The following is a 23,236-nucleotide window of genomic DNA, read 5'->3' on the forward strand; positions in this document are numbered from 1 at the left end:
CACTCTGACGAGTCCAACTCGACTTTCAGGCGAGAACTAATCTGTTCCTCCAACTGAAGGTTTTTCTGAACTCTGTCTACTGTGAGTAAAACACTGACTAATCATTCTAACTCTACAGAGACCAATTAAGTCAACCAAAACAACTTATTTTGAGATGCAAAGAGCATCTGGCCAGTTTGCTACATTCCCCAAATGGTACTTAATTAATAATGTTCTCTGGGGAACCAAAGTTGGTGAGAGTGACCAATTAGTGGGTATCATTTATAGGCCACTTACCTACACAATACAAAGAACAGAATAGAAATAAAGTAATCAAATAAAATTCATCCTAAAGTCAATTAAGTGATTAAACCAAAGTTTTTAATAACAATAGCTGTACTAAATGTCAACTATTGGTTTTCAGTACAAAGTCCATTTAAAAATGAGGTTAATAACACTGGAAATAAGAGTCTAAATGAGACCAATACAGCTATCTGACATTCACTTTATTGTTAAAACTTTGTTTGGTATATCAGCTGCTTGTCTTTTTACACAACTTTAAATTAAAAGGCAAACATGTACAGCTTCATCTTCAAATAACATGCAGCAGTGTAAACATGAGATCTACCGAGATAAAAAGTCAAACAACTACGACATACTGGCAAAGTATAACAAAAATGTCATGTTCAAAAAAAAAAAAAGACTCCTCTTCATAGATCAAAACAAGCTTCAACTTAGTGCTCATCAATCACTACGTTCAGTTGGTAAATATGCATGTTTGTGTGAATTAGGAAGGTTTAAATGAAACAAAAACAAATTAAAAACCCATAATGGATTGACAACATATAAATAAAATCCCCAACTTTAACCTAACGTTTTTGAGAGTTTTTTCGAGAGAAACTTCAGTTTTCCTACAGTCCTGGAGACCAACGAGCTGCTACGGTTCAGACGACGAGGCAACAACAGCCATTCAACTACCACCAACCAACACGTCGTCCATAAAAGTTCACAAATCATCTCAAAGATTATTTTCTTAAATAATCTGAATAAAAAGTTACAGTTAAGCACATTGTGTCAAGTTTCCTCTCCTCTTATGTCACTCCAGTTCTCACTCTCAAAGCAAACTTTACTTTTATAACAACCACAAACTTAACAGGGTCGTCATCCGCAGAAACCAGAACGAGCGCCGCCAAGAGCACCTTACGATAACAGGGTAGCTTAGCAAAACCTGAGTATGAAAATGAAACGCAAACGTCAGAGCTGCTTTCATGGCAACCTCGTAAAAATCATAGCAGCTAAAACCAAACAGACTGTACAGAAAGGCCATGGAGATTAGACAGTGGCGCCCGTTTCCTGTCTGGCGTTTTGTTCAGAATCACACTGACACATATCATATCATAGTTACATATCAGAGCTTCCCATCTACGATTCTTGTGATTACAGATATACAATTTTACCACCAAGAGAACCTACTTTCATCTAATATGCTAGCCCAAGTGAAATAGGTGGACACTGTGTAACCTAGAAACAAGCTGATATTTAACATCATGTTTGCCATGTCAGTAATGGTGAGTCAAGAGCTGCAACAGAAGGAAGCAAGTGATCCCCACATGCACAGGGTGGAAACTAATAAAAGTATTGCGTAATCTTGCAACTTAAAACACCGTTTGAAATTGAATGATGCTGCTGAACAAAACTTCAACCAAAATGTTATTCAGTGTTACAGCACAGATTTGTTCCCAGACTAGAATGTTCTCCTCCCTTTTCTGCCCCTTTTTGCTTTTACATTAGTGGGTCACTAAGGCACCGCTAAAGTTTAGTTTCGCAAATAAATACTTTGATCTGCACACCACCTGTGCTGGAGACTCGCCCTAAACCAATCTGTACACGCAAATCTCTTCACAACATATTGACAGTGACGCATTTTAATGCCTTCCTTATTTATGTAACATTAATTAACATAGAAATCCCAATTCCACGAAGTGATTCTGTACAATCTACAGGAAGATTTGATAAATCAGAAAACCAGAAAGAAAAAAAAAAATTGGGGAAAATCATCAGATGGACGCCTTGTTCTCTAGCTGGAAGAGACCTAGTATGTCCAGCATGGACTGTCTGATGTTGTCACCGAAACGACGTGAATCCTGAAACATCAGAAAGAGAGAGAGAGAAAGTGGTTTTAGAAAGACAAAATACCTGAAAGAAGAGCACAAGATATGCCTTAAAACTAGGAAACTCACAGTTTCTGGACTTGAGTATTTGCTGGAGATGTGGAAGTTGATGAGCTCCTCACCGAGGATGATGTAGGAGACACCATACCCATCATCAGCCACCTAATGAAAATAAAATCTGATATTTTATCTCAAATTGCATTGCGAGATTCTACCTGGCAAAGGATGCAAACGGCACCTAACTCTTTCTTTTTCTGTCGATAATTAGAAATGTAAAAGTGCATGGTAGGGCTCCAAGCCTACCAAGATATGGCCATTCACTTAAACTGAGGCAAGGAGAGCAATGGAAACTATGTAGAAACTACAGAGATCCATCTATTAGTTGCCACATGTGAGAAGAAATCCAGAGAAAGTCACAAGTGGCCCTTCTCAAAACTCGCAATAGTCCACATAACAAGCATGGACACCCAGTCGACTGACCCCTTCAGGTTGCAGAGCATTCCAATGCGCCCCACTCAACCAAACCAAGCATTTTGACTTGTCAACTTGCAACTACAACACAGCTGAACTTCGACTACTAAATCACTGCAAAGGAAAAATAAAACGGCAGATTCACAAAACTAATTAGCCAGCAATCCATGAATTTGTTTAGCAGTTCCACAGTAAATGACATAATAGACAAGGAAACGTGATAGGGAATAGAGAAAAATGAACAGGTGGAGAAATATGACCCAAAAGGAATATGGAGATATCTTGCAGCACTGGGAGAAAATAAATTTTTATTTTTTGCACACCTAGACACTCCAAGTACACAGAAAAATGCATTTAATGGTTAAAGGATTTTGCATGATATGTCCCCTTTGAGGGGAATGGAAACTTTTTAAAGATACTGTAAAGCACATCATTTTGCCTAATTAGATATTAACAGTCCACCATTCCCTCAAACTTTAAATATGACTTTCCAGACAGATGGAAATTGTGACTTACTGGACCGAATCCGCCTCCAGAGGACACCAGCTCTGGATGTCTGGCCAGGTCAAACAACTCAACCTGCTGTAGAGGGGTCTGACTGGTGGACAGCCTCCATGGCTCAGACAAGACCTGCACATGAAGTTATTCAACTTATTCCCATGTTCAGCAAAAACACACGTTGTTCTCCAGTGTAAAGAAAAACAACTTTTTTTTTTTTTTTACAAGTAAGGTGCAGGAAAAATATTGAAACATATCTCAGACCTCCTTGAGGAAGGGCGATTCCTCTCCAAGGTATTTAGAAACCACATAGAGACAGAAAAGGTGCCGGTCGATGCCCTGCCCCGTCATTGCCAAGCGGTACATGTCTTGGTGTTTCTCTGCTGCCACTTTAAGCAACCTGAGGCGCTCTTCTCTCTGCAGAGTCAGGAGTTCAGAAGAAAACCACAATGAGATGACGATTTACTTATTGCAACAATTCTCCCGCTGTAGCGCTGCAGAAAAAGTTCAAGGGGTTCAGTAAAACTCACCGTCTCCTGTCTGACCATGGAACGGACAAAGTCGCAGGTCTCCATGGTGCAGGAACGCACGGTTTCTGTTCGACCCTCACGGAAGAGTCGTGTCATGGAAGCTTCGTATGTCAGGCAGAACTTCCCTTTGTTCTGTTGAGAAAGAACATTATCTAGTGTCAATTTCAACACTATAACTGAACCACAACATTAAGAAGTTGTTTTCTTTTAGACATGAGGTGCACATCCAAATAACATACAACGGTTTAACAATTGCTTTGGGTCTTGGCCTGATTGTTACCGTCCTCTAATGCTGACAATTTGAAATTGCATCAATTGCCAAACACACTGGCTCAAACCCTGGTGAGTTTTGTGTTTTGGTACAGTAAATTGGTACATTTAAGTGAAACTGAAAATACAACTGGGACTTACTCTGAAATGGGCCAGCTGCAAGGCAATCTGGATGAAGGCGTCTGGACTGGTGCGGCACTTCTTAATCAGACCCTTTCCGAAGTCATTGAAGGGGATTATGTGGCAGTCCACGTCGTCTGCCAGAGCCCTGGCTACCCTCAGTGAGCTCTCAATGGTCTCCTGACACTAAGAGATCGGAAAAAGTCGGATGTTTTGTTTGGAAAATATGAGCCAATATGAACGTAAATAAAACATACTCAGAAGTAAAGTATCCAAAGTTACCTCTTTGGACATGTCCCATTGTAGCCTCTGGGGACCAGGAAGGTTTGGGTGAGGGTTCCCTTGGCAGTGACCATCCTCAGTATAGCCCAGCTTAGGATCCATGGACAGTACGTGCTGGTTTAAAAGAAAAGATGTAAAGACTGCGTTATGCTTTTTTGTATTTTTTTTTTTCCACATTCATGTATTTTTTGTGTATTAATGATCAATAGTTACTGAATGCATTTTCTTGTTGTAGTGCTTTGAAAAATGCTCCTAGCATGTGAATATTTTTACATTTTATCACAAAATTCAATGTAATGTTTTGGGATTTTATGCAATAGACCAAAATAGTGTTTTCATAACCTTCGGCAAATAAAAAGCTAGAAGTGTGGTGTATATCTGTTAAACTCCATTCATCAACTCTGGGCAAGGAAGAGTTAATTTTCCATCAAACATACCATTAGCTTAGCAACAATATAGATAGAGGTTTGAGTTTATAATGTAAAAAAGGTTAAAAGAAGGAAAATGATAAAAACATAGAAAGTATCTGTCGAACCTCCCACAGATGACCAACGATTGGAGCATCAGCCCAGGAGTGCTCTGCGTTTAGTCCCATGGTGCCGTTCTTGTAGACAATCAGATTGAAGGACTTATCAAACCACCTGAAAGGAAAAATATAACCAATCAACATCCAAAACTCACTACTAAGCATTTTTAATATGGCTCATGATACAAAAAAAATATCTTTATTTGTTATGCTTCACCTGTCGTAGCACTTTCCATGGAGCAGGGACTTGGCGTAACAGTCCAGAGACTGGACTTGGTTGTCTGCATCATATCGCTGCTCGGTGTCATCAAGGCTTACAAAGAAGGCCGCCTTCTCGATGGCATCCAGGGACTGCTTGTTTTTACCACTTTTGAAGAATTGCTCTCGGGCCTTTGCCCATGGGGTCCTAAAGAAATAAAAGAGCAGAAAAAAAGAAAATGTTGATATTGTAGCAAATACAGAGAGCATGAAGACTGGAAAAAAGGTTTTGCATTTATTAACAAAAAATAAATTATGTATGTTTCTCATGGCCAGGTGTGGTGAAAAAAAAGTGTCTGTTCTGCATTTCGTAAAATATGTTTGCTCCCATGTTATCAGATGAACAATCTTATCACTTTGTATTTTCTGGCAATTTCGTATTGCAGCACAGATTCACATTTTATATTACACACCAAACAAAAAAAGTAAGTCATTATAAAACATGCCTGTCACAAGCATTTTAGTCATAAAATAAACAAACTAACAAGGATGTCTTCACTGAATCAGGAAAACACAAACAAAACTGGCTATCATCGCAGAAACGCATTGTAAAGTCGACTTGTAAGGTTATGCACAAGAATAAAACCACAAAGTTTCTCTGCGTCCGTTTCATTTTTGTAGAAAGTAGTGCTACCCTTTGCCCCCCTTTCTTTTGTTGGATCATTCATGACCTGAACAATCTACAACAATCCAGTTTCAGAGGTGAATTGGCAATTCCTTCTGGACAGCGCCGGTTGCTGCTCTGAATTATGCGGCATTGTAGCTTTCCTTCATTGTAGCATAACATCTGAATTACTCAGTAGGAACTACAATAAACCAGAATGAAGAAAGGCAGCCAATATATTGCTGAGAACAAAAAAAATCAAAAACTGTTAACTGAAGAAAAATATTATGAACAAATGTTCATAGTTACCTTAAATCTAGAATCCAGAACAGAAACATTTGATGCACTTAAGACATTTTAAAGTGAATGTTAAAATGAATAACCTGAAAACTTTATGATCCAGCAAAATACCCTTATGCTCCAAACTGAAATCTATGAATGCCCTTTTCGTAGCTATTGTTGTCAATAGACATTGCTGTGGATGCTTCCCCAACTGCAGTCTCTTCATCTCTGGCTCCACCTACCTTTCTCCTGCAGTAAGTGCAGCCAGTTTCTCCTCTCCTGGCATCGGCTCAGACTCGTCTGCCAAGATCCTCTGCATCTGCTGCTCGATCTCCCGTGGCAACAGCAGCCGTCCGTCGTAAAACATCCACACCTTGAAGAAACGGCCCTTGTGGTACACAGCAATGTGTTTGCTCTCGTTCATGTGCTGGAGAGTATCTGATAGGTACCCACGGGAGGGGAAAAGAAGAGACGTAGAGATGCAAACACAATTGGAACCATGTTTGGAGAAAAGATGCGTTTTGCTGACAGTCAAACTGTATTTTTTAAGTTAATTCTTATCATTATTGTTTGCAGTCACTACATTTTAAAGTTAATAATGTTTGAATTTTAGTCTTTTTGGGGGTTTTTAAAGACACTGAGGGACAGACAATGAATGTCACATTGTTCCATTTCTAAAAAAAAAAAACAAAAAAAAAACACACTAATTGTGTTAGTAACCCATTCAACACTGATGAATAAAACAATGTGACATGTACAGTTTAATTTTAATGAAAAACATTTAATGTGTGAAATTTACAGGAGAAGTGCAGTTCATGGCTAACAAACATCTAATTACAAAACTAAAGAAACTTGGAAAAGGGGTGTGAAGGAAGTGAAATGAAATGAGAAAGCCATTTAGGGAAAGGACTGGACTGGGCAGGAATACATTGAACTACAGCAATGCTTGTTTGAGCAGCACAGGGCACAACTAAACAAACATGTCTAGAGAATTACTTTTGAATTTTGAGTTCACTAATGATTTTCTGGTGATACCAAGTGTTCAAACAAGCATTGCTCAGGTAGCAGGCAAGAATATAGACAGATGGTATTTAAACCCAGGAGGAAACCACAAGAAAACAACCCAAGTATGGTGGCACGGTATTAGGATATCATGCAATGTACAGTAACATTGATGAATGTTTCCTTGTTTGTTTGTTTGTTTACATAAATATTGAAATATCTACTTATACCCTAACTAATCTTTAAGATAAGCTTGAACACTTTGGCTGTAGTCCTGATTTTTCTTATTCACATAAATCTTCTGAAATGGGGCAGCATGACATCAGAAACATCATGTGATTCAGACATTTCTGGTATGTATTAAGTTGAACACATAAGTAGAGTGAAGTCTAACAATTTGCATTGCAGTCAGTGATATAAGCTTTGAATGCAAATAGTTGGCCGTCAAAGTCCACTCCATGCTGCTGTTGAGCTAATCTGAAGACTAAATCAGATTTGACTCTGCAGAAAGTTGGCTAACTTTGATCACTAGGGCCTCGGCAGCCGTTTCTGGGAGCAACCTATTCTTTCCCGTCTGTCTAGGTTTGACTGGGACCGGATTGAATTCGACGATTTTTTTTTCAAAACGGAGAAACTGGTTTCGAGTCTCATGCAAATTAAAATGCGGAATTCTATGCACGTATGCATTATTAATTCATGGAAGTTTGATTATTTCTAATTCAAAACACAGAAATGTCCCGTTGAGAAGGACAGCAGGAGAAGAGTGGAGGAGGTGACACTGCTAAAAGACTCTACCTGTCTCTACACCTGGGACACGAGTCGTGTTGAACAAACGCTCGAATTGGGCTGAGCACATGGGAATAGTTTGTAGGAGCATGAGCTGAAAAGCAAAAGGGGAGAGTGAAAAACAAAACAAAACACAGAGATGATAAAAGTAAATCACTAAAAAACCCCAGAGACGAAGCAGCGGACACACGACTAGATGGAGGAGATTGTGGATGTAGTGGATAAGGAATTAAAATGGATTTAGGAAGAACCTCAGAGGAAAAGAGGCAGGGACCAGAAACCAGTTGGCTGCCATCTCAGTGCCACCAACAAAACCCTGATGCAACAAGAAGGTTTTATTTGCAATCAAGTAGACTTTAGACAATTAAATACTAATTGAAATAGTACTGTGAGATCTATGAGACTGTTTCAGGGTTGTGCTGATGGGAATGAGTGATGGAGTCACTGTTTCCGAGGACTGTAGGGTCAACATGGCTGCGGGTCTGAGGGCAAGGCGGCTGTGCCCTCCTCTTACCTGTCTCCACACCAGGGATGCGGGAGGTGTTAAACATTCGCTCCCACTGAGCAGAACACAGAGGCACCTTGTTGGCCAGCAAGTATATCTAACGCAGCGTCCATCAAAACGAAAGAACAAAACAGTAGAACAGAAACAACCAAACGTGAGCGTGTAACACAGCAAGCTCATGCATTTGAGTCTGTATGTAAATTCAAACAATTGATTTTAGAACAAACTATTCATTTTGACTTTGTGGTAAGAATGAAAATTCTACCAACAGGCATGCTGAAAAGATCATAATCAAAAAAAGATTAAACAAATGACGGTGGGTAAGTGTTAGCAACTGGAAACAACAAAGCGTTGCCGACTATTACTACTATGTGTTTCCAGTAGGAGAAGCAAAAAAAGCTCAGAGGTTTTAAAGGTTAGAGTAGGACAGTGTTTTTCAACCTTTTTTGAGCGAATGTACATTGTTTTAATTTTGAAAAATCACGAGGCACACCACCAACCAAAAATGTAAACAAAAATACTCTGTAGCCACCTATATTACATATATAGTCATTCTTATCAAAGTGTCTTGAATAGAAATCAAATAAACACAAAAAATTATTTTTATCATGTTTTACATTTCTTATTTCAAATTGCACTTAACATATCCACTTCAAAAATACACCTGAACAGCCACAACACTGTGGTGTTAAATTTAAAGAAGTTGTAGAAAACTTCAAAGTGTTCTACAAACTAATCCACAAGCATTCTTTTAGCCAGAATACAGAAAATAATTCTTATTCTGAAAGAAGCAATTATATTTGGGAAAGATTTCACTTCATATTCATTGTTATAATATGAAGAGTTGCATGTACAAAATATCTGTATATTTTACCCACCTAGTGTGAAACTTGTGCATGGTCGGATGAAAACAGATCTGATTTCCTGACAGAAATTGAAGAAAGACAAAGCTCTTCCTCAACAGCTCTCAGTCTCTATTTTTAGTTTTTATAGTAGCCAGGCTTGAGAAGCTCACTTCACACAGACATTTTGTGGGAAATGGACTCATGCTCTTTCCAACTACTGCTGAGCTTCACTGTCTTTTCCATCACTGCCGTCACAGACTTACTAGATACAATGCTCTCACCGCTACCTGTAACATTTATGCATCACTAATTCTCTTGTTTTAATGTAAAATGCTTTGTACCTACTGCCATCTAGTGGTAAGAGAATTACATGATTAAGCCGCTAGTCTCTACTACAGCAGAGACACTCGAAGATGGCATTATTTGCAGATAATCAATTCATTTTCAAAAAAATCTTTCAAGACCAATTACCGTATTTTCCGGACTATAGAGTGCACCATACTATAAGCCGCTGGAATCTCTGCTGCTCTCGGTTTTCCATAAGGACCCAGCAATGGGCAGCAGAGGCCTGCGTCCTAATAAATCTGCTGGATATAGGATGCAGCCCTCCGCCTCCAAAGCCGAACCATTGATTCGTTCACGCCAAGTTTACGTGCAGCAGCTCTATTTCCCTCCTGTAGTGCCAGATTGAAAGCTCTCACAACTTAAAATCTGCATCATATGAGTTTGAAAACATTTCTCTGTCGTCCCTGCTGCTAGCAGTGCTTGTTCTAAATGAAAATTAACGCGTTCTTCTTTGATTTACAATTTTGACTTTGAATGATTCACTTCCTGCTAAAGAGTCCCCTGGTGGTTGAAGAAAAATCCACAGAAAAGCCGAACCGGGCTACAATTCGCATGGTTCAAAGCTTAGGAAAAAAGTAGCGGCTTGTAGTCCAGAAAATATGGTATCGTAGGTAAAATTGGATCATTTAAACGGCACACCTGACGATCACTCACGGCACACTAGTGTGCCGCTGCACAGTGGTTGAAAAACACTGGAGTAGGAGACAGTCAGCTGGGTTAATATGCATCAGGTATGGGCTAGTTACACGCATTGAGGTATATCCAGGTTTTAAAAAGTGACAGTTTCAAAACTTTTAAAATCTTCTGTCATTCTGTTTATACATTTTAAAGTCTGTTTATGAAATGCTAAAGGAATTTCTGGATTGTTGTTCTTTTTCCTCCTGCTTTTTTAAGCTGAGAGTAGGACCAAACTCCCTGCCTCCAACTGCTGCTGCGCACTGCTAGTCAGCTGGTTGAAAGAAGGCTTCTACCCTGTTCCCTTACTAACGAAAAAGGAAAAAAATGGTCAGTTTGAACATTTTTTGTAAAATCAATGAACAGTTGTATTTTGAAAACTAAAACTTATTTTTAATAAGGTGACAGTATTTTGAAACTACTATTGGCAAACTAACAGCATGACGGATAAATAGTTTAAAACAGGGTCAATTAACCAGCCGGTTACATTATTGCCATTTCATAAAACGTACAACACAAAATAATTACAATCCAAACTGTAAAAAGTTAAAAATATACAGTAAAATTTAGTTAAAATTATACATTTCACAGACATTAACTAATCATTTGATCAGAGATCTGAACTAAATCTAAACAGCAGGACAAATACAGAAAAATCTCATTTTCTAGTCTTTGATGAAAGACTTTGAAGCTGAATGATAAAGGCTAGAGAAGTGATTATTTAAATGAGAATTATGAAAAAACAGAAATTGGCCACTGCATTATTATTCTCAGAATAATCTGAAAGTTTTATTCATTTTAAAGCTGTGTAAATTGTTATTGTTTTTTTGTTTTTAAAGAAAGCTGTCGCATTATGTTTTTGATTTTCCGCGTAAAAGTTTTGGTATTTTTACAAGTTTTCACACTTTAAGGATTTAAAACCAGCCCATGCCTAATATGAACAGAATTAGTAGGATTGTGGATTACAGGCTTACCTAAAAGAGCAAAAAGAAAAAGGTTGTGAAAAATAAGTTCTTTATGTGAACTTGAAGGACAAACCAACTGAGATAAAATGCATTATTCATTAACCTCTAACAAAGAAAGTTAAACATTTAGAAAATAAGGTGTGGTCAAACAGATTCCTATATAATGGTATTAATTATTCATTTACAGCTTGATTCAAATAGATAAAGTACAACTTAGTAAAGTAATTGATTGAGGCAAAAGACCAAATTGCTCTGTACTCACTGGTGTGATCTGAGCTCTGTCCAGTTTTCTCCTGTAGAGCATGATGGCATGAACAGCATTACCGGCCCGGGCAGCCTGCCTGAACGTGGGGAACACGTACAAAAAGTCCTGCAAAAAAGATGAACCTATTAATGAATCAATCAGCAGCTGCATTTCAGTAGGTTACGTTTACAAAAAAGGTAAGGGCAGCATGGTGTTCTTTGTAATCGCTGTAATGACCGAGTTTGGCCAGAAGTTTACATGCACACATGACGGGCATAAATGTCAAAATAAATTTGAGCTTTTAATGATGCATGTGAACAGTTCTTCTTCCAGAGTGAAAAAGCAAGTTGCGCATCCTTAACAAGATTTTTTTTTCGTAGCCATCAATACCTGACATAAGTGGTGCTGGATATTTGACATCTCATCAAGAAATTAAAGTGTATTATAACAGTGAAGCTTTCTTGGGGCCAATGCATGATAATTTATGCCTCACTGTTAGACCATGGCAAGCCGATGAGAAATGTGAGATTTGTTTCAAAATGTTAAAACTCCGACAGTTAACAAGTTCTGAAAATAAGGAAGAGACACACACAAAATAATTTAACAAACTATTAAAAAGAAAAAAAAAGGAAAACTTGAAGCCTGAAGACAGGTGACTCACCATGGCATAATAGTTGCTGTTGACCATGATGGGTCCACGGCCTCTCAGGTAAATATACTCTTCCCACCAGTCACTGACCTGTGCCAGAAATGCAGAAAGGATAAAAAGCAATAGTGTAACATTATCAGACAACCTGCTTTTAATTAAGTAGCTTATTCAGTAATAAGGACAGTGTGTGAAACTATAGCAAAAAAAGCATAAAGCAGAAAAAATTCCTTCTGGCTTACATAGTTGGATGCCCACCAGGACTTGAGTTTGAGGTACCACTGCACCCTGGGTCCCAGATTCTTCTCAAAGTCTTTTGACAAGGCCTTCATCCTTTCAAACTGCTCGTCATCCATCAGTGGGCGCACCGACTCCAGGTACTGTCAACAGAAAGAGTCCCACGGGGAGATACAAAGGACTTAGCTATTTTGAGAAAGAGAGTGGTTAAAAATACCAGAAAAACTGGAAAGCTCTTTTTGTTGTCGCTCAGAAAACAAGTTCTCGTGCAGGATTTTCAACATTTTAAACTACTTTAGTGTCCCTCCTCAAAAACACAAATATAATCTCCCTTTCAAATCTAAAAGCACTATAAATTATAAATAGGCACAATCTAAGTACAAACTCAAAAGGAAGTGGAATGGGAGATTACCCTTCTGCATGTGTCCTGGACAGAAGGAAGAGGTAGCCGAGGCAGTGAGTTCTGGAAACTGTAGAGCAATGGCTTTCTGCCAGAGAACACCTTCACCAATATCTGAACACAGAACAGATAAGGACAAAGTTAGAGTTCTGTTTTATTTGTACTTTGCAGAACAGAATACAAAATGTAAATATGTACTAAAAGGCTTAAGCTAAAAAGGGCTAAAAAACGACAAGTTAGTTTGTAATTTTGATAAGACCAAACAGGATTTAAATGACCAACAATAAGATTTCTAACCCTCTGATATTTCCCAACTCCTTACTTTCCTAAGCTTAAATTTTCCAAGATATTTTTATAATACAAGCACAAGTGTCTGCTACGAACTTATGCCACATTTGTACACTGGTCAGACTTTTAAAAAATGCAATGTGTAAAACCACAGAATGAATGTTTCAGAAGGAGGAATAGATGGAGATTTTATACAAAATGAATTCTGGAAATAGAAATGTTTTAGTACTTTTATTTTTTCCCATATTCATCCAAACCTGGAAAATACTCAAATTAAATTGCATACTTTCCCCCAACCTTTATAAAAAGCAAGCATATAAAGCATTTACATCAAATTATACAAAACAAATAAGCCTAATGAAACAACAGAACAAGAAAAAGTGCCGAATGTAACTTTTATTATAGACATATCGTTCACATATTTTTTTTAAGCTAATCCTTGTAAGGTCAACATCTCACCAGCCACAAACGAGTACCAAACGGCAGAGAGCCGTGGCGCGACTCCATCCAGCCGTGCCATGACAGCAGGGTTTTCAGGACACTCCTCATGATCATTATGATGGTGACCCAGAGGCCCGTGCCCACCAGAACCCCTCCAACTATCCTCTGGCTATTTGTGGACATGTATCGGCTGCAGGTAGAGGAGAAGAAAAGAACAAAAAGCTTTCAGTGGCACATCTTAATGTTATAAAGACATGGCTCACTAGAAAGTAAAATGTGATAAAAATATATATGACTGATAATATTGTGTTGAAGATAATTGGAGAATTGAACTTTTAGAAAAATCCCAGTCTAGTGTATTGTGCAGCATTCAATTAACACAGGAGAATAAGAGCCACACAGCAGCTGTGGGACAAGGCCTAGTAGTCTAAAGTCAACAAAGACAGCTTGCATTATGAGTGATAACAGTTGCATTATTCAAACCGACATGTGCACATGCAGACACTCAACACAACTCATTAAATCATAAACGCAGTGTAGTCGTTATTAAAAAAATAAAAAACACAGGACTTTCACCACCACATATTCTTAGATTATGCAACAAAACCAAACTACAAAGGATTTCTGGCACCCCAAGTTGGCTGTATGTTATAGAATAAAACCTGAATGAGGAGAGCACTCATCTGTGTTGATAAACGGTGTACTACGGGATTCAAGAGAGCACAACATGTTCCCTAAACAAGGATTAACATCGTTATCAAACAAAAGGCGTGGAAGAAAACTAATAAGGAAGCGTTGTGGATAAAATTATATCCCTGACAGTTCCTGGCCAGTCTTCAGCGGAATGTTGTTTTATTGGTGTTGTTACCGTTTGTGTTTATTCATTCAGAACAACCCCACGCTCACCTGATGGGTATGTGTTGGCCAAGTCTGGCAATCAATCCCATAGAAGGATCCAGTTGTTTGTATCTGTTGTAGGACATGTATGACACGACAACTACCATGAACCCAGCCGGGCTGCCCGGGTACACACCAGTCATTACCCCATTCTGGAAAAATGAAACATAAACTCAGAAGCTGTGATAACAATCTGTAAAATGTTGTAACACACGTGATGATAAAGACACTAATTGCCTATTTAAAAAAAAAAAAAGTTGGCAAGTCTGGGGGGGTTTGAATGATTCAGTGTGACTGTGTGTAAACAAACCACTAGGCCAAAGGTTAGGACACAAAAAACACTCGGGAAGGTTACTGTCACAGTTTGCAGTTCTTGTCAGACAGGGGTGACCTTCTGGTGTAACAGTTTACAGTAACACCACAGTAAACAGATTTACAGTACGGCAGAGTAGTGCTGTGCACAGCTGCGTTGAAAGTTTCTGTTGCCTGTAAACTAAGGCAAAGAAACCCAGAAACTGGAGAAGAGGTCTTTTTGCACTGCAGGGCCCATCCTGCCCCCTTTTAGCCCGGCCCTATTGTACTCCAGCCCTGGTTGTTTTGCATTGAGCAGAGTGTCGCTTCGAAGGTGACCAGGGACAATCACGTCAGTCAAATTTCTGCTAAAGCTGCCAAAGCGATTGCCCCCTGAGATTAAGGAATACTTTTGTTCTTGGTTGTCGAGTCCAGCTTTTCTGTACGCTCTTGTCAGCGAGAAAGCTGTGGGAAACATTTACCTCAGAATTTTTTGCAATCATTTAATTTTATTGTCTGTATGCAGTCATTGGACATACATCAGCATGTTTTTTTTTTCTCACTGCCAAAAAAAGTTACATATATTTATCCGTTTGATGTGTGATGACATGATGTGAATCCTCCGTTCAGCTTTTTGAATATTATTTCAACCGAAATAAAATAAAATGCAATTGAACATGTCATCATTATCGTTTAAAAACTTACAAGTAAAAATAGATTATGATGGGAATTTTTTTGGTGCCGCAAGTTAAAAATACAGACATCGAGAAAGTCTAGCGCTCCTCTGACCCAGAGATCTGGAAAAAGACTCCACTCTTGTCCAGCCCAGCAGCGAAATGCACCAATCAACAGCTGACTCCAAACCAGACCTGTGTGGCAGGCTCGAGAGTGGAGCGGGACAGGGCATGAAGTGCTAATGCAAAAACGCTCGGCCTGACTTTGAAGCCAGGCTCTGCAGTGCAAAAAGAGTTCAGGACACATCAACCAGATGAAGAAATTACTTTATCAATACTGTGTTTTCTTTGAAAATAACCATCTGGACATTGCCCTTCAGCACATCCAGCGACTCTTACCTTGAAGCGAACGAACCTTTTCTTCCAGGAGTGGAGGCCAGAGAGGTAGACCTGGCGTAGGGCCTCGTGGCACAGATGTAGGTCGATACCATCAGGGCCGACAGTGAACTGAAAGGCCACCGCCTGATGCGCTTCTGCCATGGTGGCTGCTCAAAAGTAAAGTCACTGAAAGAACAAACAAAACAAATATGTCACAATCTGCATCATCATTCAGCAGCTTGAGTTTGCCTAGTTTCAAAACGGCAAAGAACTACTCGGAAAGCAAATTACAAGAGTGAAATGCAATTAACTTTTATTTACAGTAGCAGAGGTTTTAAAATACATTAAGATGTTTTGCCAATACATTTAGAAATGGTATTAGCCATTTCTAAATGTATTGTCTCAGTTGGAATTAGATCCAAGCCATTGTAATGTTCAATTTTACATCGCATTGATCATTGTAGCTCTGGCTGCATGGTAAGAGTAGTCACTCTTTCTGCGTAGTACTGCAGAAAGAGTACTACTCTTTCTGCAGACCTGCAGAAAGAGTAGTACTGCAGAAAGAGTACTACTCTTTCTGCAGTACTACTCAGTTCTGCAGTAACAACTGTTTCTAAGTTGAGTTACTTAGAAACTCAACTGAGTTTTTTTGTTGTATTGCAAATTGCAATGGTTTCCCACGTTGCCATTTACAATTAGGCACAAACTTATTTATACCCCTAACAGGTTAAAATTAACATTTTAATTTGACAAAATGTAAATATTTTCCAGTCAGATTTTTTTATCTGACTGGAAGTAGCATTCCTGACTGGAAGCCGATGGAGAATCTGTGAAGAAAGAAATTGAACTCTGCAAAGATAAATTGTCAAAATACCATTGAAACTTACAAAAAAGTGGACAATAATAAAATGTTTGGTTGCTCTGATAGCAAAATAGATTTTGTATTAATTATTGAGAAGGGTGTAAATTTTTTTACATGCAATTTGTTGCTTTAGATAAAAAAAAATGGATTGTTCTTTGTACATTGTTTTATCTTTCGGTTGATGCCCATGTCATTTCAAGTTACAAAAATTTTTTTATGATTGAATAAAAACATCTTTATATGTAATCACTTAAGGATGTGAATATATTGCTTCTTTATTGTAACTCATATTGTGACTGAGGAATTTAGCCATTTTAAATGTGATTTATCTGACATTTTAATAATAATATCCAGTCCCAGTCCTTTTCCTGCAGCATTTCTGTTTAATAATTATGTAGGTGGAATAATTATACAGTGTGAAGATCAGAGCTAAACATGGTTAGGTGATTTCCTGAACTGTTTCATCATAGCACACATTCAGTCTCAATATGTGGATATCTGCACGAAGCTGGAAATAGCCCAGAAAAAAAAAGAAGAGAACAATGTCTCATATTGATCAGCTTCTGCCACAGTTCTTTAAAGTCACTAGTCCACATTATGTGATAACAGTGGGAATTACCCAATGCCTCCAATTCTATCACATTGGATTGTCTGCAAAAAAAAAGACTGAATAAGATACTAAAGGAATCTTAAAACTCAAAGATTAATTTACACGAGAAAACTATAATCACACTGCTAACTAATACTTGTGCTTTAAATATTGTGTTTGCTTTTTTTGAAGACAACATCTGCACTGATTTAGATTGATCGCAAGTTCTGAATATACATAAACTAAAACTATCCAGACATGTTGCATGATGGGACAGTTGGCAGCAGTTCTCCACATGCATGAGTTCTTCTGGCTTCCTCTCACAGACCAAACAAATTATTATTAGGTATTCATTGTTTCACTATTTGACCTGCCAATCACTGATCACAGCCAGAAAAATTTGCTGTATTGAAGGATATCTTATAATTATTGTGGACTTAAACTTAGTAAACTTAGTGCATCATCAATACGTTGCACTACACTATCAGTCTATGAATGCATAGATAGACCAACAGCATTGGCTCTTTTAGTCTGATTTACATCAGATAGATGCAGACATGATTTTTGATATACAACAGGGGAATACTCGTTTGTATTCTGCCACCTTTTTTCCTCTATATGTGTTATAGCCTTGGGAAATAAAATTGGTCAGACCTCACAGAAGACCAGATATCAAATGGTCAGAGCCTCAAAACTATTAAATACTACAAGTTTGTCGACTTCTATGGCAAGAAACACATTTCAGAATCTAGAGCTTTAGTTATATTTCCCCTGTTTCATCCATGTTTGAAGAGAGGAATCTATACATCTGCACGTCCCGGCAGAGGTGCAGATGTATATATTTAGTTATATTTCCCCTGTTTCAGCCATGCTTGAAGAGAGTAATCTATACATCTGCACGTCCCTGCAAAGCTGCTATTTCGCGGTTTGATTTGTGCACTCTGAAATCAGGACGCGTCGTTTCTACGCTAGCAGTGGTCGGAAAGAGCAGAGCAGCATCCACAGAGCAGCAGTGTTTGAGCAGCCAGTCCCTTCCCCCAGCCACTCTCTGAAGCATCACATGATCCACCCTGTGCTGCAGAAACTAGGGGAAAGGTCGCAGCGCTGCGCCGCTTAGAAACAGGGAGAAAACTGGCAACAGTGAGCAAAACGCCTCGTAAACCAGCAAACCCGGTCATTTGTGATGACGATGCAGCAATCAGAGGTGCACTGTTGGCTTTATGGTTTAAAAAACAGATTACGTTTTTTTTTGTTTTTTTTTGAAAAAGCACATACGAAAACAAAGGCAAACGCTGATAAAATATGTGGTTCACCCTCCTGTTTCCAGACGCTGTGTGGAGGCGATTTGAATTATGCTACTAGAAACGTCAGCATCCACCTGCTAAAACACCTAATACCGGCTGGAACATTTTTAATAACAATTACACCATAAAATACATAGGTAACGTGTCCAGTAGTATCACCTACGCCACCCAAGTGGCTAACTTAAAATAGGGTCATTTGTATCTCAATTTCCATATTAAAACAAATCCCTTAAGTTGGCAAGCAATGAGTTTTGTTTGAAATCTGATCATGCTCGCACCTTGAGGACACAGTGACCAGAGAGGTATTACTGACCTTCAACAGGCAGGTGACATTTTAACACATGCATACCTTCTAAAAGTTGTAACACTGCCATAATTAGATGCGCAGAAAATTGTCCATAATTGTCGCATTATAACATTACTTAATAACAGGATAAATTATGTGCTGTAAAGAACATGACAAGTGATTTGTCCAGTGAATGACCTCTACTTGGACTTTTGCCTACATTCATGCTCTGAGCAACAGCAGCAATTATTTACATACAGGTTATTGAATGAATCCTAAAAGAAAATACAATAAAATAACAGTCGAGCCATTTTCCTAATGTGATTTTTTTTTCTTTTAACGGAGGCATTTCAAAGATAAAATATAAAGCCGGCTGTCACAGTGGGCGTAGCACTGAATTGTGCATTTCAGCAACTAAAAAGCGCAAACTTTGTCTTGTCGAGTCTGCAGCCTAAACAAGCTCCCAAGCCCTCGGGTCATGACGACGCAAACAGACTTTTAGCAACAACCTTTAACCCAATTCAACCCCAACAAGGAAATACAACACACTGACGTTTATGCCGACTGTGAGGTTGAGTGAGGAAATGGGTTTTTTTTTCACATGGCTTCCTCTCACTTATCCAAGCTATTGCTTCTCCTTTTTCAAAGCCCTGCAGCAACCGCCTGGACCTCGACTACGACAAAAGAGAAAATGCAAGAAACCCCCAACATAAGACACGCGGCCTTCCTAAAGACAAGATAAAGACCTCACCTACGCTTTCTTTCTCTCTGGGAGGACGAGGCTCTCTGCTTTAACGAAGATGTGGAACGTCTGGTCTCTCTGCGATGGCTGCTAAAGCTCAGCACTCTACATGAATGGGAGCGAAGACTTGTACACAAGGCCTTCCCCCCGTTTGGTTGCGTCACATATGACTTCTTTTAGCGTGGGTGAAACAGCGTCCCCTAGCGGCCACACCCCTATGTAAAATGTTGCATGCTCATTTTGAACAGGTAAGAACTGGAATAACGTGATACTGTAGATGTCTATGGCGTAGATTGCCTGAAGAACATAATGTTCATTCTGTACCCCCAGGCTGTTAAGTAGTATCTGATGTTGGATAAATGCAGTAAATATAATCATTTATTGTCTTGGTTTCACCCTTAACAAATAATTATTTTCAAAATTTGGCTTAATCCACAATATAACTAATAGTAAATATAAGATATTAAACTGCAACAAATATGATAATCATGCATTTTCACAAATCAAAAGAATTACTTATATAAAATTACTTCTTGTTAAATAATGTAAAGAGGCATTTGTGTTCATCCCCTCTGAGTCAAAACAGTTTTCATCCCAGCTGCAAGCTTTTGGGTGGCATATTCCTACTAGCTTTGCACACATAAAGACTGGGCGAAATAAACAAACCTCAGACTGAGGACACTGGCCATTCTACACCTATGAACATACTTTAATCTAAACCATGCCATTATACCTCTATGCATATTTTTGGCCATTGTTTTTGTTGAAAATGGACTTTCATTTACAAACAACTTCCACATTGTTCTTTACCCAGGCCAAAAGGTTATGTTCCGTTTTCTTCTGACCAAAGCCCATTTTTCCACATTAGCGGTTTCCTCTCCAGCATATTCTGTGGCAATTTTTTTAGGATGAACTTCCATCGTAATAAAATATTACGATGGAAAATGCCAGATAAAACATTAAAAGTTTGTCTTTTAATCAACACCGTGTTTGACTTTCATTTTGATTTTACAGTAAATCACAAAGGTCCAACGACTTTATCAGCCATACATCCATCCGGGAGTTGGTCACGGAGATAGCGGCCTAAGTAGGGAGGCCCAGACTTCCCAAGGCATTCCCAGGTCAGCCGAGAAACATAGACCCTCCAGCGTGTCCCGTCTTCCACTGGGTCTTCTCCAAGTGGAACGTGCCCAGAACAAATCTGTACTTTAATACTTAATTTAAAAAATAATAAATCATCTTCTTGTGACCTGAGACTACTTTTGACTTGAGAATTTTACCAATTATTGCATCCAAGCATTTCTCTGAGACTGTGATTCAATCTATTGTGCAGTTCTGAGTGGTATCAGAGAAAGAGGAGGAAATCATTTTCAGAATTTTTTGTCTGGAAAAAAAAAAAAAAGAAAAGAAAATATTTTCTGTTTACTAGAAAATTATATGCTACATTTTGTTTGGTCTAGATATTAAAATAAATTAAGATTAAAATAATAAAAAAAACATTTAGATTTTTAATTATAATGTGAAGAAAATTCAGAAATCTTTGAGAGACAATTTATCAAGTAGGCTAAATTTCACATTTTCAGCTCACTTATCTTTATTATAATTATTATGTACCTAGTATACCTAATAATTATTACTGTTTCTTCTTTGTTCAAGGAAGTAAAGATTTTTGTTGGATTACATTTTGTAAAATACCATTATTGGTTTAACATTTTGTAATAAAGATATATTTTTAAAGAAATACACTTTTTTTTATTTGATTTATATGAATGTAAAACATTTTCTTGGTTTATTGGAATATTGTTTTATATTGTCATGATGACATAGCACATCTAAACCCTCTTAACACCAGAATTGTATATTATCAGTTGGATTTATTTAGATTTTTGTAGCTTCAGGATTGTCAAAAACAAAACAGCTTTTTTCTTCTTTGTTTTACAAAACATGCTCCTGTCAGTATTAAGCATTTTTTCATTATGTGTGCTTGATTGTAAAGAAAAATCACTTCAAATGCAAAACAAAGGCCAAAAACCAAATTCAGTCTGCACTGGCAAAATGATGACTTAAATATTTAAAGAATCCAGGTCATCCAGTAAAGAAAAGAACAGTTGTATAATGAATTGCTGTCTAAATCAGTATTTCTCAACCTTTTTTGGGCCAGTGCCCCCCTATCCTTTATCGAGGTCCCTCACTGCCCCCCAATAAAGAATTTGTAGGCTACTTTGCACTGACTATTATTTTATTATTAACATTACTATCACTATTGTAAATGTTTAGATTTTTATGCTTGTTTCTGTATTTATCATCAAAAATAATTTCCCAGAGAACAAAAAAGCCATAGGAATAGAAATTATTTTCACAGATGTCTACAAAAAATGCAATGGATATTCAACTTAAAATTGGCCTAACAGCAGCCAATCATCCATCCATTTTCTTACACCCTTGTCCCTCAGTGGGGTCGGGAGGGGTGCTGGTGCCCATCTCCAGCTGACGTTCCGGGTGAGAGGTGGGGTCACCCTGGACAGGTCGTCAGTCTGTCGCAGGGCAACACAGAGACACACAGGACAAACAACCATGCACACACATACTCACACCTAGGGGCAATTTAGACAGATCAATTAACCTGACAATCATGTTTTTTTGTTTTTTTTTGGACTGTGGGAGGAAACCGGAGTACCTGGAGAAAACCTACACATGCACAGGAAGAACATGCAAACTCCATGCAGAAAGGCTGGGAATTGAACCTAGAACCTTCTTGCTGCAAGGCAACAGCTCTACCAACTGCGCCACTGTGCAGTTGGGCGGCATCCAGACGGAAATAAAACACTTTTTAATATAAGTTGCTGCTTAACATGATCACAGCACTGCCAAAACATATGTACAAAAATCCTCAATAAAACATAAAATATTTTAAAATCAGACTAAAGCCAAGTGAATCACAGCAACGTCATCAGCTGGTGTAACGCTGAACTGTTGGTGAGCTGTGTTAGCGTGGTGAAGCTACCAGTAGCAGGAGTGGAGCTGCGCCAAGTAGCTACAAACACTGAATAGAAGAAGAGCTGCCATCGATACCGTTGCAGCCAAGCATGTTTTAATGTTACACAATACAGTTTTAGCAAGTTGCTCAAAGTCTAAACTGGTATTGTTGTGCATATAAGGTGTAAAGTTTACCTTCGACCAATCACCCCCCAAAGGAATCACAGCGCCCCCCTTTTGTAAAAATTTCCGCCAGCGCCCCCTGCCGTCCTCTGAACGCCCCCTGGGGTGCGGTACCGCCCACTTTGAGAACCGCTAGTCTAAATTATATAGACATAAACACAATTTCTCATTCCTGAATTTTTGGTGTATGTAAGCCACATGGTATCACTACTGCTTGACCAGCAGATGGCGACAAATAACTTCCTCTGGGGAAGATAATTCATTATTTAATTTATTTTTCAGTAAAAATTTAAAACATATTTTTGTTTAACGTAGAACACTGAAAACGTATATGTGTTGAAACATTAAATGTCACAAAAACAAATATGTAAATATTTCACCACCATTAGCATTAAATTGGTTGGAGAAGATACAAACAATAAGCAAACTGATACAATTTCAATTCAACTTCTTTCTGTTTTGTTTTCTTTTTCCTCTTTTTTTTTTGTGTCGAATGCATGAGTCACAACCTACCGCGGCTCAGGTCAGTTCCTGCAAAGCAAACACGAAACCCACGCTCAGAGCTCCATTCTCAGGTCCGCGAGACACGCCCCTCGCGCCGCTGTCGCTGTTCAGCCGTTTGTCAGACAGATGCATCCAGCTCGCGCTTCGCCTCGCGGCTTGTTCGGAGCTTGTCAGGGGAGA

General features: G+C 38.5%; 1 protein-coding gene across 5 annotated transcripts; it reads right to left on the reverse strand.

Annotated features, from left to right (window-relative positions):
* Positions 1 to 464: 464 nt before the first annotated feature.
* On the reverse strand, positions 465 to 23,199 carry cpt1ab (carnitine palmitoyltransferase 1Ab (liver)). Of its 5 annotated transcripts, none has more exons than XM_008411548.3 (19): positions 23,066 to 23,199; positions 15,632 to 15,796; positions 14,277 to 14,419; positions 13,389 to 13,560; positions 12,654 to 12,755; positions 12,247 to 12,384; positions 12,020 to 12,097; positions 11,377 to 11,484; positions 8,294 to 8,381; positions 6,234 to 6,429; positions 5,065 to 5,253; positions 4,857 to 4,962; positions 4,322 to 4,435; positions 4,061 to 4,225; positions 3,650 to 3,781; positions 3,384 to 3,536; positions 3,138 to 3,251; positions 2,220 to 2,312; positions 465 to 2,123 (listed from the first exon to the last, which is right to left on the reverse strand). In XM_008411548.3, the coding sequence occupies exons 2-19, from the start codon at positions 15,770 to 15,772 to the stop codon at positions 2,037 to 2,039; spliced, it is 2,319 nt and encodes a 772-aa protein (XP_008409770.1). In that variant the 5' UTR covers positions 15,773 to 15,796; positions 23,066 to 23,199; the 3' UTR covers positions 465 to 2,036. The 5 variants fall into 5 exon arrangements, with proteins under 5 accessions (XP_008409770.1, XP_017160836.1, XP_008409769.1 ...); XM_017305347.2 differs by lacking the exons at positions 8,294 to 8,381; positions 23,066 to 23,199 and adding exons at positions 7,789 to 7,873; positions 19,403 to 19,542; XM_008411547.3 differs by lacking the exon at positions 23,066 to 23,199 and adding an exon at positions 19,403 to 19,542.
* Positions 23,200 to 23,236: the final 37 nt, after the last annotated feature.

This window comes from Poecilia reticulata, chromosome 6, assembly GCF_904066995.2.
Source record: "Poecilia reticulata chromosome 6, P_reticulata-male-v2, whole genome shotgun sequence".
NCBI lineage: Eukaryota > Metazoa > Chordata > Actinopteri > Cyprinodontiformes > Poeciliidae > Poecilia > Poecilia reticulata.